We start from the raw sequence: 21,741 nt of genomic DNA on the forward strand, positions 1-21,741 counted from the left end.
AAGACTTGCATAGGACCTGAAGAATTTCTGATTTTATAGATTTTACCTGTGGTGAAGAGTGGCGGATATTGAGTTTATTACAAAACTGAGAAACTGTGTTGAGTTGGGGAAAGGAGAGGTTTTTCTTTGTTGAGGCCAAAACCAAGATCGTTTAGGAGAGAGCAAGTAAGGGAAATCTGGGATCGAAGAGATATTGCACTCTGGTTCATTGGTTCATCCAGGTAGATGATGAGTCTTACACCCTGGGCTCTGAGAAATGCCACTACTGGCTTCATTAGTTTGGTGAAACACCAGGGAGCTGAAGAAAGACTGAAGTGAAAGAATTGACCTAGCTATTGAGATTGAAGACATTTTGTGTAATGTGGATGAATAGGGACGGATAGATAAGCATTCTGTAGATCTAAACGAACCATCCAATCGTTTTGGAGAAGGGAATCTCTGAGATGTATGATTATTTCCATCTCGAAATGTCGATTATACTACAAACTGATTGAACAGCATGAGATTGATTACTGGACGCATCTTTTTGTTTTTCTTTTAAACCAAGAAAATAGAGCTGGTAAAGTCTGAGGGGTCAGGAAAACAATGCGCAATGGCTTGTTTTTGGAGAAGTGACTAACCTTCTGACGAAATGAGGTTGAACATGTCTTTTGAGAATTTTTGGGAAAGAGGCAGGGATGATTGAAAAGGTTCTGAATAAAGTTCGATAACATAACCTTGAACTGTATCTAAAACCCAAGGGTCTGCTGATATTGACAACCATTTTAGAAGAAAATGACGAAGATGTCCTCCGATGGGAATAGGAATGTCAGAAAGTGCACTCACCTGGCTGGTTTGAGTAACTGATGCTCTGGAGCTTCTGCCACGGTTGAACCTGCCTCGTTGTGGATAGAAGTGAGGCTTGTAGTCTTAATAGGAGCCATTGAAGGAGGCTCTGGAACCTTGCTTATTGTAACCACGGCCTGCAAAGCAGTTCCTTCCTCTGCCAGCCCTGGCTAAAAACTTGGTAAAATGTATTTTTTTCATGATTGCCTGGCCTTATTGAATGAGGTAAACGTTGAGGCATATTTCCTGAGATCCTTAACAAAAGAATCCTTAAGAAGGAGTTGTTATCTTCGTTCGTGTGTTATAGCTGAATTAGCATTTCCCAGAAGACAAAATGAACGTTGGACCCACAGAGAGAGAGCGAGCTCCTCTGGATCTATGGAAGCATTGTCCAGTCTGGCTGATTCCACCAGGTCAAAAATGCCCGCGAGAGGACCAACCACTTCTAACAATTTGTCCTGACAGGAGGACCAAGCTTTGTCCACACCCTTGCAAGGGTCTTTACCAAGTTTGGAAAAGAAGATTACATTTGCAGGATCAATGGAAGGAGTGAGTGTAATTTTATGAGGTAAGGAAGGATGAGGACATTCCGATCTCAGTTTGGATCTGGATTGTTTGTCTAGGGACGTACATAATCTGGAAGAGACGTAATTGCCCACATGATCTGTGGGAAGCCACTCAGAGTTAGGATGGTAAATATTGGCTGGATCAACCATAGGTACCCCATCAGAGTCTGAGATAATCATAGGTTTGGGGTCATCTTGATTAGATATCTTTGTTTTCTTAGCTGGGGGTGCTAAGAGACCACCATTGTCTTTGTCAGATGTATCGTCATCTGAATCCACGCTGACCAAATCATCGTCCGTATCCAGGATAGAGGTGACCAAAATGGGAGAAGCAGTGTTTGGATTTCGAAGAACATTTGCCAGAGGGCCGTGAGTATTATCCTACTTGGAAGGAGGCTTGTGAGGAACCGCGTCCTCTGCCTTGCATGAGGAAACCTCACCAACCAATAGCGCCATGTTATGTTTTTTGGGTTGGGCATTTGTTGCCAGGCGCTTTCTGCTTTCCCCCACAGAATGGGCCAACATTGTTTTGAACATAATATTAATAACAGAGTTTTCCAAATTTTTGGTAATTGTATTAAGAGTCAGACACTGCCTGTTGAACAGAGGCTTGTTTTAAAGTAATCAACTCCTCTTTAATAATGGCCTCCTCCTCCATAGTCTCCTGAATTGAAGGAGAGCTATCCATCTCCATTTAAATAGAGCAAACAGAAAAACTAGGGAAAAAAACATTAAGAAACCCAGGGGAGTGGATAATGTGGTAGGCCCCGCCTATGGGCGTGAATAAGGAGGAGAAAGGGCGTGGTGGTTAGCCGAAGGAAAAAAGGACGAGGAGTCCGGGAGGATACACTGCCCAGAACAAAGCGACTGGCCCACAAGAAGCAACAAGGCTGTGACGCTCGGTAGAAGTTATCTGTTCCTCAGACGCAGCGCGAAATGGCAGCCGCCTCTGAAGGAACGAAAAATAACCGTCACCGAGATGAGACGCGCGAGGGAAACGCGTGCGCTGCAAAGCGGCAACATGCCAACTGAAAAGGGGGCCAGGAAGAAGCAGGGTATCGCTGATAAGGTAAACAGCATAAAATGTAAGAAAAACACCAAAAAGTAATTATACTGCTAAAATAGTAATAAGCAAATGCTAAATAGTACTTAACTTGACTGTGAGCAGCAAGAAAAGAGGGCTGTTCGCAGTCAAGTGACATAATACCTGTATGCATTGGTGATTGGTTAATGTTGTGGGACTACTATTTTCTTCCCTTTGGCTCGTTTTTCTTGCCTCTTTGAAATTGTACTTGCTTGCTTGACTGCTGCTATTATATTAAAGCAAGGAAAGAAAAGCATAACAGGAACCTCCGGTGTAGACAAAAAATTATGTTGTATTAAAACATTGTCAAAACCAACATTGACAAAACCAAAAGGCTGAATGCAAGGTTGGTGATTACTTGCTTTCAAAATGAAAATGTACAAAAAAATAGCAACTAGCATGTGCAATTTTACTAAAATGTGCCATTTCTCGTACCATATCGTGAGGCATCCTTTAGTAAAATGCTGGCAAGATTATAGGAAACGTGAAAACAAGCACTGACAAAGACAATTGGTCTATCAGTGGTTGCCAGCCTTTCGGTTTTGTCAATATTCATAATTATGGAATATTGGCAATGAAGACAGTTTCTTGTACTCGTTATTGTGAGCAAGTATGGTTTGAAATAATGAAGCAGATAATTTGCCCAAATGCTTAAGAGCTCAAAACAATACTCATTTAGGACAATTACCACCCACACAGTGTTGAAATCCGTCGGTTTCTTGCACAGTGCTGTCTGACAGGAGATGGAGGCAACTGAATGCATTTGGAAAGAAGGTGACCTCTGCAACTTTTACTTACCCAACGGACTTGGTGTGGATAGTCTCCTTCTGTAGAGTACTTTGTACTCATCAAATGGAAAGCCACAATGCATTTTCATGGTAGGATAATCAGTAGTGAAAAATCTCATTAGAATTTCTTTGTACATTGCAAATTCCCATCGCTAATCACTTGTTTACCCCTACCCCCTCCAAAGAATCATGCTCAAAAGTAAATAATACTGTATTACTTGTCTACGTGTTCGGTGTGATTTTCTCCATGCACACCCTATACGTCTCCGCAGTCTGTGGCACTTTGGAAAGCCCTCCAAAATCTAAGTGAAAAACCCTTGTGCTCCATTTCGCAGCCGCTGTTGGTGACATAAAGAGAATCTCTCTACTGCACATGGTTCTTAAGAGGAGTGTTCATTTTGATTTCTACAGGGGCATTCATCAGGCACATCTCCAATGTCTACAACTGTCCAGTCTGGAACACCCATCACAAATGATCTATTCAGCCAGGCTTTGCAGCATGCCCTCCAAGTATCTGGCCAGCCAGCACCACAGGTAATTAGAATCCAATAATTGTATTAACTTTATGGATAGGTTGAACGAAATTGAAATTGGCTGCGCATAATGAGATGTTGAGCGTGTGAGTAATAGAACATCTTTTATTGTTCAGTAAAGGCTGAACATTAACACTGAAGAAAAGGTAATGTAATTTGGAGACAAGCAAGTACCTTCTGATAGTAAACATTAGGGCTAGTTTCTATACTGATGGCAATGCTGATGTTTTTCTCTGTTTCACACTGGTTATTTCTTATGGGTGCTAAGAAGCTCATGAAGCATTACAGCTGTCCCTCTACTATGCATATCATGCAAGTCATCCTCATACACCAACTATGGCACAGTTTACACACTTCCCAGAAATAACTGGCAGAGCTAAAACTGCTTTCACAGTTTTCTAAATTGTGCAAGACAGTAGAGCACTTACTTGTGTGTCTGAATGCTTAGTAAAACCTTAGGTAACTCCTAGGAAGATGTGAAAGCTTTTTTGTCCATCATGCTATATAACTGCAGTAAACCGCTGACACAGCTGACCAAATCAGTTCTCCGTATTGACTGAGCACGCAAAGTTATAGTTAAACTGCGCTCGGTACCAGCTGTGGGCTGTAATCCCACATCTCTGTAAACTTTGGATGACTGTAACCTTGCAGATTACGTAGCTCTAGGTAGCACTTCATACATTTCATACCTATACCTCAGACTACAAGGCTATTATTTAAAGGTGTAGGCTACAAAGCTATCTCTACTTACTTCTGTAAATTCCTGTTCATCCTCACCTGACTAAACTTTTTCATTTGAATCTTACTTGGATCAATTACCTTTGTCAGTGCTCGTTACGTCTGGCTTCCGGAGCTTTTGTTATTAAACAAAAGGAAACTCCATATGTTGTGCCAGCACAGAGGCGTATTTCCCTTTTCCTTTCTGATTAGGTATTAAATATATTAGTTTACCCCTAATGTGGGCTCCATTGCAATGCATCAGATGCATTGTTCCCAGAAGCAGCAGCTGACAGTCTTTAAATATATTTTATTTCATTCTCTGTGCAGGAGGATGATCGCTTGTTTTGTTATGTTAGTGTAAATAGGATGTGAGAGTGGAGGGAGGTGAGAAATGATCGGAGATCAGCATTTGATACACTGAATATATATTATTGTAAACTGCATCAGAATTTATTTATGACTTGTATTGGATTAGCAAAACGAGCCTGGTTGCAAGAGTGGAAATGGAAAGTGTACTCCGGGCTGTTCAGCATAACCTCAGTGGTAGAGAAAGTATTGCTGTTGAATACAAAGGAAAGCGTATTTCTTGTTGAAAGATGTGAAGTATCCACGGCATCCACCGCTGCATGGTTCGACAGAGGAGAATTTGACAGCAGATGTATCCAGTGAAGTGGATTTAGAGGACAACACAATGAAGTGATTTATGCAGTCTTCAGTAAAGCCATCGGCACTCAGCAAATGACATTCTTTAACTGATGAACTGATATAGACGTAAAGCCACCAATCTCTATTACACCAGATTCTAAAAGGCTAATAAATGGGGGATGATTTTAGTTAGTAGGTGGAGTGATTGACATTGCAGTCTATTCCCACTAGGTGGTGGCGGAGATTTTACCGGGATCAGTACCATTTGATAAACTTTTTTTTAACCCTTCAGAGGTCTTGAAGGAATGTTCTTTCTATGGGTAAAGTGTCATGAGGGCATGATGCATGTTTTAGGTCTTGAAGGATATAACCAATATAGGAACCCATAGGTTTTTAGCAGAAGAGTACAAGTGCTAATTATTAGTCTTGCAGTGGAAGGAGATCAGTTTATTTTAATGATATTTTTCATTGAGAAATGTACGTGAGCCAGCTCCACTTTTGTAGGTGACAAACGCAGTAATATAATTAGTGAAAAACGTAACACTGGCTCATTGGAGAAGAGAAACTGAGTTGATTTTTAAGCATTTGTAATTCTCACACCTCTAGGAGGTTACATGTTGTAGTGTTCCTGGCTTTTAGCACCAGTTGAGGGGTTTTCAGAACCTTGCAGAAGGCAGTTTTCTTTCTGCTTAAGACGGCATTCTTTAGTTCTCTGCTTTTGTAGAAAGTGTCTACCTGTCTCCTTTGATTGAAGGTTTGTCTAGGGCCTAGCTTCGATGGAAGGCACTGGGACAGGAAGTATAGAGTTTGTGCGTGTAGATGGAGTTTGTGTGTGTGTGTGTGTGTGTGTGTGTGTGTGTATGTGTGTGTGTATATATATATATGTTCGGTGGCATGTGTAGCTGCAGATACACATGCTGTGCACATCCCGCCATCTGTGTTGGGCTCGGAGTGTTACAAGTTGTTTTTGTTCGAAGAAGTCTTTTCGAGTCACGAGATCGAGGGACTCCTCCCATTTCGGCTCCATTGCGCATGGGCGTCGACTCCATCTTAGATTGGTTTTTTTCCGCCATCGGGTTCGGACGTGTTCCTTTTCGCTCCGTGTTTCGGGTCGGAAAGTTAGTTAGAATCTCGGAAAAATTGTCGGTATTGTTTGCGTTCGGTATCGGGTTAGTTATAACAAATCGACACCGACTTTTGAAGAGCTCTGGTGGCCCTTCAGGGTTTTTTCGATTCCCCTGTCGGGGCCTGGTCGGCCCTGCCACGTGTTTCTTCAAGGCTGATGGAACGGACCCCATTCCGCTTCTGCCCAAAATGTCATAACAAGTATCCATATACAGATCAGCATCTGGTCTGTAACTTGTGTCTGTCTCCAGAGCACAAGGAGGATACCTGTGAAGCCTGTCGAGCGTTTCGGTCGAGAAAGACATTAAGAGACCGAAGAGCAAGAAGACTGCAGATGGCGTCGGCGCCGACAGGACAAGGGCGTTTCGCGGAGGAAGAGGAAAGCTTCTACATCCATGAATCGGACTCTGACGAGCTCGATCCCGAAGAAACGCCGAAAACCGTGAGTAAGACGTCGAAACATAAAACTCACGAGAAGACGACAAAAGCCCAGGGGACGCCACCGCCAACAGGCCATGGCTTAACCCGAAAAATAGGTGACCGATCATCGGCACCGAAAAAGGGCATGCATGTGGCGAAGTCATCCGACTCCGGTCGAGATACCGCCACACAGCAATCTCTGGCCCGAGACAGCGGCTCCGAACAGATTCGGCACCGAGACAGTGGCACCATAATGGTCCGGCACCGAGAAACCACGACGCCGAAAATAAAGAAGGTTGCCTCGGAGCCCAAAAAGGCGACCGAAAAGATTTCGATTCCGAAACATCCAGCCTCGGAACCGAAAACAGGTTCCTACACAGAGGAACAGGGATTGTCCTCCCAGATGCAAGGACATAAGTTCGGAGAGGAACTTCAATCTGTTGAGCCAGACTACACTCAGAGAAGGCTCCACATTCAAAAAGACACAGGGAAGATAAGCACTCTTCCCCCAATTAAGATGAAAAGAAGACTTGCCTTTCAAGAAAAGGACAAGCAGCCACAGGCAAAGGTGGCAAGAAAAACAACTCCACCACCATCAATGCACACATCACCGGTAGCTACTCCACCACTGATGCAATCCCCGACTCATACTGCAATGAGTCAAGATGATCCTGATGCATGGGACCTTTATGATGCTCCTGTATCAGATAACAGCCCAGACTGTTACCCTACAAGGCCGTCGCCACCTGAAGACAGTACATCCTACACGCAGGTGGTCTCAAGGGCAGCTGCGTTTCAGAACGTCACCTTGCATTCAGAACCAATTGAGGATGACTTTTTATTTAATACACTCTCCTCCACTCATAGACAATACCAAAGCTTACCTATGCTCCCGGGAATGCTAAAACATTCAAAACAAATATTTCAGGATCCTGTTAAAGGCAGAGCCATAACTCCAAGGGTGGAAAAAAAGTACAAGCCACCACCAACAGACCCGGTTTATATTACGCAGCAATTAACACCAGATTCTGTGGTTGTTGGGGCAGCTCGCAAGAGAGCAAACTCTCATACCTCGGGAGATGCACCACCTCCAGACAAGGAGAGTCGCAAATTTGATGCTGCGGGTAAAAGAGTTGCAGCACAAGCAGCAAACCAGTGGCGTATTGCCAATTCACAAGCACTTTTGGCAAGATACGATAGAGCTCATTGGGACGAAATGCAGCATTTCATAGAACACTTACCCAAAAAAGGGCACAACAAGTGGTAGAAGAAGGACAAAGTATCTCCAATAATCAGATACGGTCATCAATGGACGCAGCAGATACAGCTACAAGGACAGTAAATACTGCAATAACAATAAGGAGACACGCATGGTTGCGTACGTCAGGATTCAAGCCGGAAATACAACAAGCCGTGCTGAATATGCCCTTTAATGAACAGCAGTTGTTTGGGCCGGAAGTCGACACTGCTATTGAAAAACTCAAAAAAGATACTGATACCGCAAAAGCCATGGGCGCACTCCACTCCCCACAAAGCAGAGGCACATTTTGCAAAACGCCATTTAGGGGAGGGTTTCGAGGTCAACCTACAGAAGCCTCAACCTCTCAAGCAAGGCCCGCTTTTCAAAGCCAATACCAGCGGGGAAGTTTTCGGGGGCAATATAGAGGGGCACAATTCCAAAAAAATAGAGGGAAGTTCCAAAGCCCCAAAACCCCTCCAAACAAACCGTGACTTCCAAGTCACACATCCCCAACACATAACACCTGTGGGGGGGAGACTAAGACAATTTTACAAACATTGGGAGGAGATAACAGACACTTGGGTACTGGCAATTATCCAGCATGGTTATTGCATAGAATTTCTCAAATTCCCTCCAAAGGTACCACCGAAAACACACAATATGTCAAAACAACATATAGATCTTCTAGGACTAGAAGTTCAGGCATTACTACTAAAAGAAGCAATAGAATTAGTACCAGAACACCAGAAAGGAACAGGAGTTTACTCTCTGTACTTTCTCATACCCAAAAAAGACAAGACTCTGATACCTATATTAGATCTCCGAACATTAAATACCTACATCAAATCAGATCACTTTCACATGGTGACATTACAAGACGTAATCCCACTACTCAAACAACAAGACTACATGACAACACTAGACCTAAAGGATGCATATTTCCATATACCGATACATCCTTCACACAGAAAGTACTTAAGGTTTGTATTCCAAGGGATACATTACCAATTCAAGGTGTTGCCATTCGGAATAACAACTGCGCCAAGAGTTTTTACAAAGTGCCTAGCAGTCGTAGCTGCACATATCAGAAGGCAGCAAATACATGTGTTCCCGTACCTAGACGATTGGTTAATCAAAACCAACACGCTAGAAAGGTGTTCACAGCACACAGAGTATGTCATAGAAACCCTCCACAAACTAGGTTTCACAATCAACTACACAGTCACACCTTCTGCTGTGTCAAACACAGCAATACTTAGGGGCGACAATCAACACAGCAAAAGGGATTGCCACTCCAAGTCCACAAAGAATTCAGGCATTTCACAATGTAATACAGGCCATGTATCCAAATCAAAAAATACAAGTCAAAATGGTGATGAAACCCTTAGGCATGATGTTCTCATGCATAGCCATTGTCCCAAACGCAAGGTTGCACATGCGGCCTTTACAACAGTGCCTAGCATCACAGTGGTCACAGGCACAGGGTCAAATTCTAGATCTGGTGTTGGTAGACCGCCAAACATACACCTCGCTTCAATGGTGGAACAGTATAAATTTAAACCAAGGGCGGCCTTTCCAAGACCCAGTGCCACAATATGTAATAACAGATGCCTCCATGATAGGGTGGGGAGCACACCTCAATCAATACAGCATCCAAGGACAATGGGACACTCACCAAAAACAGTTTCACATAAATCACTTAGAACTATTGGCAGTATTTCTAGCGTTGAAAGCATTTCAACCCATAATAAGCTACAAACACATTCTTGTCAAAACAGACAACATGACAACGATGTATTACCTAAACAAACAAGGAGGCACACACTCAACACAGTTGTGTCTCCTGGCACAGAAAATATGGCATTGGGCGATTCACAACCACATTCGCCTAATAGCACAATTTGTTCCAGGAATTCAGAACCAGCTAGCGGACAATCTCTCTCGGGATCACCAACAGATCCACGAATGGGAGATTCACCCCCAAATACTAAAAACTTACTTCCAGAGTTTGGGAACACCACAAATAGATCTATTTGCAACAAAGGAAAATGCAAAATGCCAAAACTTCGCATCCAGGTACCCACAAAATCAGTCTCAGGGCAATGCGTTATGGATGAGTTGGTCAGGGATATTTGCTTACGCTTTTCCCCCTCTCCCACTCCTTCCATATCTAGTAAACAAGCTGAGTCAAAACAAACTCAAACTCATACTAATAGCACCAACATGGGCAAGGCAACCTTGGTACACAACACTACTAGACCTCTCAGTAGTGCCTCATGTCAAACTACCAAACATACCAGATCTGTTAACGCAACACAAACAGATCAGACACCCAAATCCAGCATCGCTGAATCTAGCAATCTGGCTCCTGAAGTCCTAGAGTTCGGACATTTAGACCTTACACAGGAATGTATGGAGGTCATAAAACAAGCTAGGAAACCTACCACTAGACATTGCTATGCAAATAAGTGGAAAAGATTTGTTTATTACTGCCATAATAATCAAATTCAACCCTTACACGCATCTGCCAAAGACATCGTAGGATACTTACTACATTTGCAAAAATCAAAGCTAGCTTTTTCATCCATTAAAATACATCTTACAGCAATTTCAGCTTACCTGCAAATTACGCACTTAACTTCTCTATTTAGAATACCAGTCATAAAAGCATTTATGGAAGGTCTAAAGAGAATTATACCACCAAGAACACCACCAGTTCCTTCATGGAACCTCAACATTGTCTTAACACGACTCATGGGTCCACCTTTTGAGCCCATGCACTCTTGTGAAATGCAATACTTAACATGGAAAGTTGCATTTTTAATTGCCATCACATCTTTAAGAAGAGTAAGTGAGATTCAAGCATTTACCATACAAGAACCATTTATTCAGATACACAAGCATAAAGTAGTTCTACGGACAAATCCTAAATTTTTACCAAGTCATATCACCGTTCCACTTTAATCAAACAGTAGAATTACCAGTGTTCTTCCCACAGCCAGACTCTGTAGCTGAAAGAGCACTACATACATTAGACATCAAAAGAGCGTTAATGTACTACATTGACAGAACAAAACTAATTCGCAAAACAAAACAATTATTTATTGCTTTCCAAAAACCTCATACAGGAAATCCAATTTCTAAGCAAGGCATTGCTAGATGGATAGTTAAGTGCATTCAAACCTGTTATCTTAAAGCAAAAAGAGAACTGCCTATTACACCAAAGGCACACTCAACTAGAAAGAAAGGTGCTACCATGGCCTTTCTAGGAAATATTCCAATGACAGAAATATGTAAGGCAGCTACATGGTCTACGCCTCATACATTTACCAAACACTACTGTGTAGATGTGCTAACAACACAGCAAGCCACAGTAGGCCAAGCAGTACTACGAACATTGTTGCAGACAACTTCAACTCCTACAGGCTGAACCACCGCTTTTGGGGAGATAACTGCTTACTAGTCTATGCACAGCATGTGTATCTGCAGCTACACATGCCACCGAACAGAAAATGTCACTTACCCAGTGTACATCTGTTCGTGGCATTAGTCGCTGCAGATTCACATGCGCCCACCCGCCTCCCCGGGAGCCTGTAGCCGTTTAGAAGTTGATCTTGAACATCTGTATATTTGTAAATATATATATTACTTTAAACTACATTATGTACATACGTATTCACTCCATTGCATGGGCACTATTACTAGCATATACAACTCCTACCTCACCCTCTGCGGGGGGGAAAACAATCTAAGATGGAGTCGACACCCATGTGCAATGGAGCCGAAATGGGAGGAGTCCCTCGATCTCGTGACTCAAAGTCTTCTTCGAACAAAAACAACTTGTAACACTCCGAGCCCAACACAGATGGCGGGATGTGCACAGCATGTGAATCTGCAGCGACTAATGCCACGAACAGATGTACACTGGGTAAGTGACATTTTCCATATATATATATATATATATATATATATATATATATATATATATATATATATATATATATATATATATAATGTTCGATGGCATGTGTAGCTGCTGATACACATGCTATGCATATTCTGCCATCTGGTGTTGGGCTCGGAGTGTTACAAGTTGTTTTTCTTCGAAAAAGTATTTTCGAGTCACAGGATCAGGTGACTCCTCCTCTTCGGCTGCATTGCGCATGGGCATCGACTCCATGTTAGATTGTTTTCTTTCCGCCATCGGGTTCGCACGTGTTTCCTTTCGCTCCTGATAGTTAGTCGGAAACGTTCTATAACTCGTTAATTCTCGTCGGTGTTGTTTCGATCCCGTATCATCTCTCATCGACACTTATGTACCGTCGGGTCAAACATCTTTACTCGCCCTTCGGGGCACCCACACCCAACTCAGGCCCGGTCGGGCCGACCGCGTGAAAGCCTCATGGACCGGACCCCATTTCGCTTTGTCCTCAGTGCCACGCCAAATTTCCATATAACAGACCAACGTCTCGTCTGTAATCTCTGTCTCTCCCCAGACCATCGAGAGGATAATTGTGAGGCCTGCAGATCCTTCTGTTCGAAGAAAACTCTCCGATACAGAAGAGCACGAAGACTGGAGATGGCGTCGAAGAGCCCCGAACGTCTAGCAAGATTATGCAAACCGCAGTCTCCGTCCGAGGGTCCGACTCCTCCGAGCAGGAATCTGAGGAGGACAGACCGGTCAGGGCAGGACAGCACATGAGTACGCCTGCCCCTGTCCCAACTAAGCCCAAACATAAGGCCTTGGGAACGCCACTGCCGGAAGGCCATGGCTCGACCCGTAAAAAGACCTTCGGTGACCAAGCAACAACTTCGGCACTGAAAAAGGCCATGCCACCGAAGCCTTCAGACTCCAGCCGAAGCACTGGCTCCAAAACAAGCAGACATCGAAACCTCGAAGATCGCTTACGGAGCCGAGGCCAACATCCACTCCCAGCCTTTCGATGCCGAAAAGGCCAGTTTATACGGAGGAGCATGGACTTTCGAAAGTACTTAAAGAAAGCCATAGATTTTCGGAAGAACACACACAATTGGAGGACATTGATGAAAGGCAAGCCAGAATTCACGTTCACAAGGACACTGGCAAGATCATAACTGCACCTCCTCTGAAGCCTAAGAGGAAGCTGGCCTTTTAGGAACAATTGGACACTGCTCAGCCACCAGCTAAAGTGCCAAAGACTAAACAAAAATCTCCACCTCCACAATTTTCTCCGCCTCAGTCTCCTACTCATTCTCCTCATTCACCTCACCTGCTTGTCTCTCTACCTACTACTCCCACACCTATACAGTCTCCTGTGCATTCTTTTGATTCACAACTAGACAATGTGGATCCATGGGATCTCTAAGATCCAGATCCCATTCCTGATAGCCCAGACTGCTATCCCTCCAAATCATCACCACCGGAGGATAGCACCGGATATACTCCGGTCTTAGCTAGGGCGGCAACCTACCACAATGTCGCCATGCACACTGAGCCCTTAGAGGATGATTTTCTCTTTAACACATTATCCTCTATACACACTACATATCAGTCCCTTCCCATGCTTCCAGGCATGTTAAAGCATGCACACCAGATATTTCAAGAGCCAATCAAAGCCAGGATAATTACTCCCAGGTTGGAGAAAAAATATAAACCACCTCCCTCTGATCCGGCATTCCTTACACAACAACTACCTCCTGATTCTGTAGTTGTAAGCGTGGCCAGAAAGAGAACCAACTCCCAATCATCTGGGGATGCACCACCACCAGACAAGGAGAGCAGAAAATGTGATGCTGCGGGCAAAAAGGTAGCATCGCAGGCAACCAACCAATGGAGGATAGCCAACTCCCAACCATTATTGGCTAGATATGATAGGGCCCACTGGGACGAGATGAAGGATAGCATACAACATCTCCCCAAAGACCAACAAAAAAGGGCACAACAAATAGTCGAGGAAGGGCTGGCTATTACCAATAACCAAATTAGATCAGCCCTAGATTCTGCAGACACAGCAGCTAGAACAATTAATACTGCTGTTACTATACGGAGACACGCATGGCTTAGGTCTTCAGGGTTTAAGCCTGAAATTCAACAGGCAGTCCTTAATATGATGTTTAATCAAAAACAGCTCTTTGGCCCTGAGGTAGATATGGCTATTGAGAAAATGAAAAAGGACTCGGACACTGCTAAAGCCATGGGTGCTTTGTATACGACACAATATAGGGGATCCTTTCGGAAACCTCAATACAGAGGTGGTTTTAGAGCACAAACACCTGAGGCATCCACCTCACAATCAAAGTCAACCTACCAACCTCAATACCAACGAGGTAGGTTTAAAGGTAATTACAGAGGCCAATTCCCCAGATGCAGGGGAAAATATCAGGCAACAAAACAAGCCTCACAACTAAAACAGTGACTTACTCCATCTCTTCCCAACTCAACCCTCACCTGTTGGGGGGAAGACTGCAAAGGTTCCACAACAATTGGCTACCCATTACAACAGACAACTGGGTATTATCTATTATCTGCAATGGTTATTGCATAGAATTGGAACAAATTCCCCCAAATATACCTCCAAAACCACACAAACTCTCCTCCCAACATATCTCAATGTTGCAAGAAGTAAAATCGCTATTACTCAAACAAGAGATAGAGCTTGTACCACAAGATCAGATAGGAACAGAGGTTTACTCACTGTACTTCCTTATTCCCAAAAAAGACGGAACCTTGAGACCAATATTAGATCTCAGAACTCTCATTCTTTACATCCTGTCAGAACACTTTCACGTGGTAACACTACAGGTTGTGGTCCCACTGCTTCAGCATTAAGATTTCATGGCAACATTAGACCTCAAGGATGCGCATTTTCACATACCCATCCATCCAGCGCACAGAAAATATCTCAGGTTTGTAATTCAGGGAAAACGTTACCAGTTCAGTGTTACCCTTCAGGATAACAACAGCTCCCAGAGTATTTACAAAATGCTTAGCAGTAGTAGCCGCATACCTAAGAAGACAATACATTCATGTCTTCCCATATCTCAACGATTGGCTAATAAAATCCAACAGTCATACACAGTGTCACAACCTTACACATTATGTAATACAAACCCTACACACCCTAGGGTTCTCCATAAACTACCGAAAATCCCACCTACAACCTGCGCAAATTCAACAGTATTTAGGAGCCACACTAAATACACAAACAGCACTTGCAAGCCCAAGTCCACAAAGAGTGTAAGCATTTCACAATGTATTAGCACAAATTCAGTCAGGCCAACAGTACACTGTCAAATTCGTAATGAAACTGTTGGGCATGATGGCATCATGCATCGCCACTGTCCCAAATGCAAGATTAAACATGCAGCCTTTACAACAGTGTCTTGCACAACAATGGTCACAGCCACAGGGTCAACTTCACGATCTAGTGTTGAAAGACTGCCAAACACGCATATCACTTCAGTGGTGGAATTCCACAAATCTAAACAAAGGGCGGCCTTTTCAAGACCCTGTGCCTCAGACCATACTTACAACAGATGCATCAATGATTGGATGCGGGGGGGCACACCTCAACAATCACAACATTCAAGGACAATGGGACACCAAACACAAACAATTTCACACACATCACCTAGAATTGCTAGCCGTATTCCTAGCACTCAGAGCTTTTCAGCCTCTTCTTACTCACAAGAAAATCAAAACAGACATGACAACAACGTATTACCTAAACAAACAAGGAGGGACCCATTCATCTCAACTGTCCCTCCTAGCTCAAAAGATTTGGCATTGGGCAATCCACAACATCATTCACCTGGTAGCACAATACATTCGAGGAATACACAACCAATTGGCAGATGTTCTCAGCCGAGATCATCAACAAACACACAAGTGGGAAATTCATCCCCAAGTGCTTCAGACATACTTTCACCACTGGGGAACGCCAGACATAGACCTATTCTCCACCAGCAAAAACGCAAAATGCCAAAACTTTGCATCCAGGTACCCACGTCCTCTATCCAAGGGAAATGCTCTATGGATGAATTGGTCAGGGATATTTGCTTACGCTTTTCCCCCTCTCCCGCTCATTCCATTTCTAGTCAACAAACTCAGTCAAAACAAACTCAAACTCCTACTTATAGCACCAGCGTGGACACATCAACCCTGGTACACAACACTGAGATCTGTCAGTGGTACCACATATCAAACTCCCCAACAGACCAGATCTGTTAACGCAATACAAACAACTGATCAGGCATCCAGATCCCAAAATACTAAATTTAGCGATTTGGCTCCTGAAGTCATAGAGTTTGGATATCTACAACTTCCAACTGAATGTATGGAAGTAATTAAACCAGCAAGAAAACCCACTACCAGCCAGTGTTATGCAAACAAATGGAAAAGGTTTGTGTATTACTGTCAATCCAAACAAATTGCCCCTCTTTCAGCGTCGATACAAGACATTGTAAGTTATTTGCTTCATTTGGAAAAAGCTAATTTAGCCTTTTCGTCCATTAAAATACATCTCACTGCAATTTCTGCGTATTTGCAAAATATACAACACAGCTCTCTATTTAGAGTCCCTGTTATGAAAGCCTTCATGGAAGGATTAAAACGCATCATTCCACCGAGAACACCTCCAGTGCCTTTGTGGAATCTAAACATAGTACTCACACGACTCATGGGTCCACCATTTGAGCCTATGCACTCATGTCAGATTCAATACCTAACATGGAAAGTTGCCTTCCTAGTTGCAATTTCTTCATTAAGAAGAGTTAGTGAAATCCAAGCTTTCACTATTCAAGAACCGTTCATACAAGTACACAAACATAAAGTTGTACTTCGAACAAACCCAAAATTTCGCCCAAAGGTGATATCACCGTTTCATATCAAACAGTGGAACTACCAGTCTTCTTTCCACAGCCAGACTCTGTAGCAGAAAGAGCCCTGCATACATCAGACGTTAAAAGAGTTCTATTGTATTACATAGATGGAACTAAATCATTTAGGAAAACCAAATAGTTATTTGTGGCCTCCAGAAACCACATACTGGTAACCCTATTTCAAAGCAAGTGCTAGCTAGATGGATAGTAAGCATGCATCCAAACATCTTACCTAAAAGCTAAAAGGCGGCTATTAGTAACACCTAAAGCACATTCCACCCGGAAAAAAGGGGCTACAATGGCTGTCTTAGGAAACATACCAATGGCCGAAATCTGTAAAGCAGCCACTTGGTCAACACTGCATACATTTACCAAGCATTACTGTGTAGATGTGTTAGCAACACAACAGGCCACAGTAGGACAGGCTACTAAGAACACTGTTTCAAACAACTTCAACTCGTACAGGCTGACCACCGCTTATGGGAGGTAAAACTGCTTTGTAATCTATGCGTAGCATGTGTATCTGCAGCTGCACATGCCATTGAATGGAAAATGTCACTTACCCAGTGTACATCTGTTCGTGGCAGGTTCCGCTGCAGATTACCCTCTACGGGAAAACAATCTAACATGGAGCCGATGCCCATGCGCATTGCAGCCGAAGAGGAGGAGTCACTCGATCCTGTGACTCGAAAATACTTCTTCGAAGAAAAACAACTTGTAACACTCCGAGCCCAACACTAGATGGCAGAATATGCATAGCATGTGAATCTGCAGCAGAACATGCCACGAACAGATGTAACATTTTCCATATATATATATATATATATATATATATATATATATATATATATATATGTTCGGTGGCATGTGTAGCTGCAGATACACATGCTGTGCATTATCCTGCCATCTAGTGTTGGGCTCGGAGTGTTACAAGTTGTTTTTCTTCAAAGAAGTCTTTTTGAGTCACGAGACCGAGGGACTCCTCCCTTTCGGCTCCATTGCGCATGGGCGTCGACTCCATCTTAGATTGTTTTCTTTCCGCCATCGGGTTCGGACGTGTTCCTCTTCGCTCCGAAGTTCGAATCGGGAAAGTTAGCTAAATATCGGAAATTCGACGGTATTGTTCGCGCTCGGTACCGGTTTAGTGTTAGCGTATCGACACCGATAGTAGAAGTGCTCCTGCGGCCCTTTGGGCTTCTGCACTTCAGCGGGGCCTAGTCGGCCCGACCGCATCCATCGACGAAACTAATGGACCGGACCCCCTTCCGCTTCTGTCCTAAGTGCCACTCGAAGTATCCTTATACAGACCAACACTTGGTCTGTAATCTGTGTTTATCACCAGAACACAGGAAGGATACTTGTGAGGCCTGTCAGGCGTTTCGATCTAAAAAGACCCTACATGATCGAAGAGCGAGAAGACTACAAATGGCGTCGACACCAAGAGAACAACTCGACGTCGAAGAGGAGGAAAATTTCCATCCAGGGGACGGACTCAGACGAATCCGAAAGTGAGCGACCCACGACGATGCAGAAAACAGTGAGTAAAACTGCCCCGTCCAAGACTCACACAAAAATCGTTACGGCCAAGGGGATGCCACCGCCAGCGGGCCATGGCTTAACCCATCGAAAAGAAGGTGACCAAACATCGGCACCGAAAAAGGCCAAAGAATTGCCTAAGACATCCGACTCCGGTCGAGATTCAGGCACTGAACGATCTCGGCACCGAGAGTTCGACTCACCCTAGGTGAGAAAAGTTACGTCGGAACCGAAAAAGACTTTATCGGAAGCATCGGTACTGAAAAAGCGGCTTCGGAGCCGAAAAGAAGCTCTTACACAGAAGAGCAAGGACTTTTCAGCCAAATGCATGAAAGACACAGATCTGAGCAGGAAATAAGTATTGGGGAACCAGACCATACGCAAAGGAGGTTGCATATCCAGAAAGAGACTGGAAAAATACAATCTCTTCCTCCAGTCAAAACCAAACGAAAGCTGGCATTTCATGAGTCAGAAATGCAGCCGAAGGCAAAAGTGGCCAGAGATTTTTAAAAAACCACCACCAAGGTTTTTGCCACAACCTTCCCCACTACACTCACCACAGCTGTCCCCGGTAACAACACCTCCAATGCAGTCACCAACGCATACAGGGATGACACAGGATGATCCGGATGCATGGGACTTACATGATGCTCCAGTATCAGACAACAGCCCAGATTGTTACCCAACATGGCCTTCACCTCCAGAGGACAGTACTGCATGTATGCAGCTACGTTCCACAATGTAGCAATGCATTCAGAGCCAATAGAGGATGATTTCCTGTTCAACACCTTGGCATCCACCCACACTTCCTACCAGAGTCTGCCAATGCTCCCGGGCATGCTCAAGCACGCAAAACAGGTATTCCAAGAGCCAGTTAAAGGAAGGGCTATCACGTCTAGGGTGGAGAAAAAATACAAGCCTCTCCCAACAGACCCTGTGTTTATAACACAGCAACTTACACCAGACTCTGTGGTTGTAGGAGCAGCAAGAAAGAGGGCAAACTCTCCATCATCAGGAGACGCTCCACCACCTGACAAGGAGAGTAGGAAGTTTGATGCAGCAGGCAAACGAGTGGCAGCACAGGCAGCCAATCAATGGCGGATCACAAACTCACAAGCCCTGCTGGCTCGCTACGACAGGGCACACTAGGACGAGATGCAACACATTATACAGCACTTGACCAAAGAACACCAGAAACGTGCCCAACAGGTTGTGGAAGAAGGACAAGCAATATCCAACAACCATATAAGGTCCGCATTAGATTCGGCAGGCACAGCAGCACGAACAGTCAACACTGCAGTAACCATTCACAGGCATGCATGGTTACGAAGCTCTGGATTCAAGCCAGAAATCCAACAAGCTGTGTTAAACATGCCTTTTAACCAGGAACAATTGTTTGGGCCGGAAGTGGACACAGCAATTGAAAAATTAAAGGACACTGACACGGCCAAAGCCATGGGCGCGCACTACTCCCCACAAAGCAGAGGCACATTTAGAAAGCCACAATTTAGAGGGGGGGTTTCGAATGCAAACACCAGAGCCTTCCACCTCGCAAACCAGACCTACCTATCGGGGACAATACCAGAGAGGAGGGTTTTGTGGCTCATATAGAGGTGGACAATTCCCAAGAGGAAAGGGAAAATTCCAAACACCTAAGACCAGTCAAACCAAACAGTGACTTCAATGTCACAAACCCCTAATACTTAACACCAGTGGTGGGGAGACTTACCGCATACTACCAAAACTGGACACACATAACTACGGACGCATGGGTCCTAGCCATTATCCAACATGGTTATTGCATAGAATTCATAAATTTCCCGCCAGGTGTGCCCCCAAGAGCACACAATATGTCCAAACAACACTTAGACCTATTACAACTAGAGGTCCAAGCATTATTACAAAAACAAGCAATAGAGTTAGTACCCAACCATCAGAAAGGAACAGGTGTCTACTCACTATATTTCCTAATTCCAAAAAAGGACAAAACGTTAAGACCTATATTAGACCTCAGAACACTGAATCTCTTCATCAAGTCAGATCACTTCCACATGGTAACACTTCAAGACGTGGTTCCCTTACTAAAAAAAGAGGACTACATGTCAACGTTAGATCTCAAGGATGCCTACTTTCACATGCCCATACATCCTTCTCACACAAAATACTTAAGGTTTTTAATACACGGGGTGCACTATCAATTCAAAGTGTTACCATTTGGGATAACAACAGCCCCAAGGGTATTCACAAAATGCCTTGCAGTAGTAGCCGCTCACATAAGGAGACAGCACATGCACGTATTCCCATACTTAGACGACTGGCTAATAAAAACCAGCACTCAACAACAGTGTCTTCTTCACACGCAATAACTTATAGAAACTCTACACAAACTAGGATTTTCTATAAATTACCAGGAATCACATCTGCAGCCATCCCAAATACAACAATACTTGGGAGCAACACTCAACACACAAAAAGCGATTGCCACTCCAAGTCCACAAAGGGTCCAAGCGTTCCAAAATAGAACATCAAACATACAGCCAAACCAACACTACCCAGTAAGGTTTGTAATGAAACTTCTAGGCATGATGTCTTCATGCATAGCCATTGTCCCAAATGCGAGATTACACATGCGGCCCTTACAACAGTGCCTAGCAAAACAATGGACACAAGCACAGGGTCAACTCCAAGATCTAGTGTTGGTAGACCGCCAGACACACTTCTCGCTTCATTGGTGGAACCCTATAAATTTAAACCAAGGGCGGCCATTCCAGGACCCAGTGCCTCAAAACCTGATCACAACAGATGCTTCCATGATAGGGTGGGGAGAACACCTCAACCAGCACAGCATACAGGGACAATGGGACAATCAACAAAAACAACTCCACATAAATCATTTAGAACTGTTGGCAGTGTTTCTAGCATTAAAAGCATTTCAACCACTAATAGCCCACAAACCCATTCTTGTCAAAACCGACAACATGACAACAATGTATTATCTCAACAAACAAGGAGGGACACACTTGTCACAACTGTGTCTCTTAGCACAAAAGATTTGGCATTGGGCAATTCACAATCACATTTGCCTGATAGCACAATACATACCAGGCATTCAGAACCAGTTGGCTGACAATCTCAGTCAAGATCACCAACAAACACACAAATGGGAAATTCATCCCCAGATCCTACAAGATTACTTCCCTCGCTGGGGAACACCACAAACAGACCTATTCGCAACAAAAGAAAACGCAAAATGCCAAAACTTCGCATCCAGGTACCCACACCCTCAGTCCAAGGGCAATGCACTATGGATCAGTTGGTCAGGGATATTTGCTTTCGCTTTTCCCCCCTCTCCCACTCATTCCTTATCTGGTAAACAAACTAAGCCAAAACAAACTCAAAC

General features: G+C 43.8%; 1 protein-coding gene across 5 annotated transcripts in view; it reads left to right on the forward strand.

Moving 5' to 3' along the window:
- UBL7 (ubiquitin like 7) overlaps window positions 1–21,741 on the forward strand; it is a 192,991-nt gene that overhangs the window by 157,274 nt on the left and 13,976 nt on the right. For all 5 annotated transcript variants that reach the window (XM_069222209.1, XM_069222210.1, XM_069222208.1 and 2 more), the window contains exon 10: window positions 3,675–3,797. In XM_069222209.1, coding sequence (XP_069078310.1) covers window positions 3,675–3,797 — 123 coding nt within the window. The remainder of the gene's footprint in view (window positions 1–3,674; window positions 3,798–21,741) is intronic.

This window comes from Pleurodeles waltl, chromosome 3_1, assembly GCF_031143425.1.
Source record: "Pleurodeles waltl isolate 20211129_DDA chromosome 3_1, aPleWal1.hap1.20221129, whole genome shotgun sequence".
NCBI classification, from domain to species: Eukaryota; Metazoa; Chordata; class Amphibia; order Caudata; family Salamandridae; genus Pleurodeles; species Pleurodeles waltl.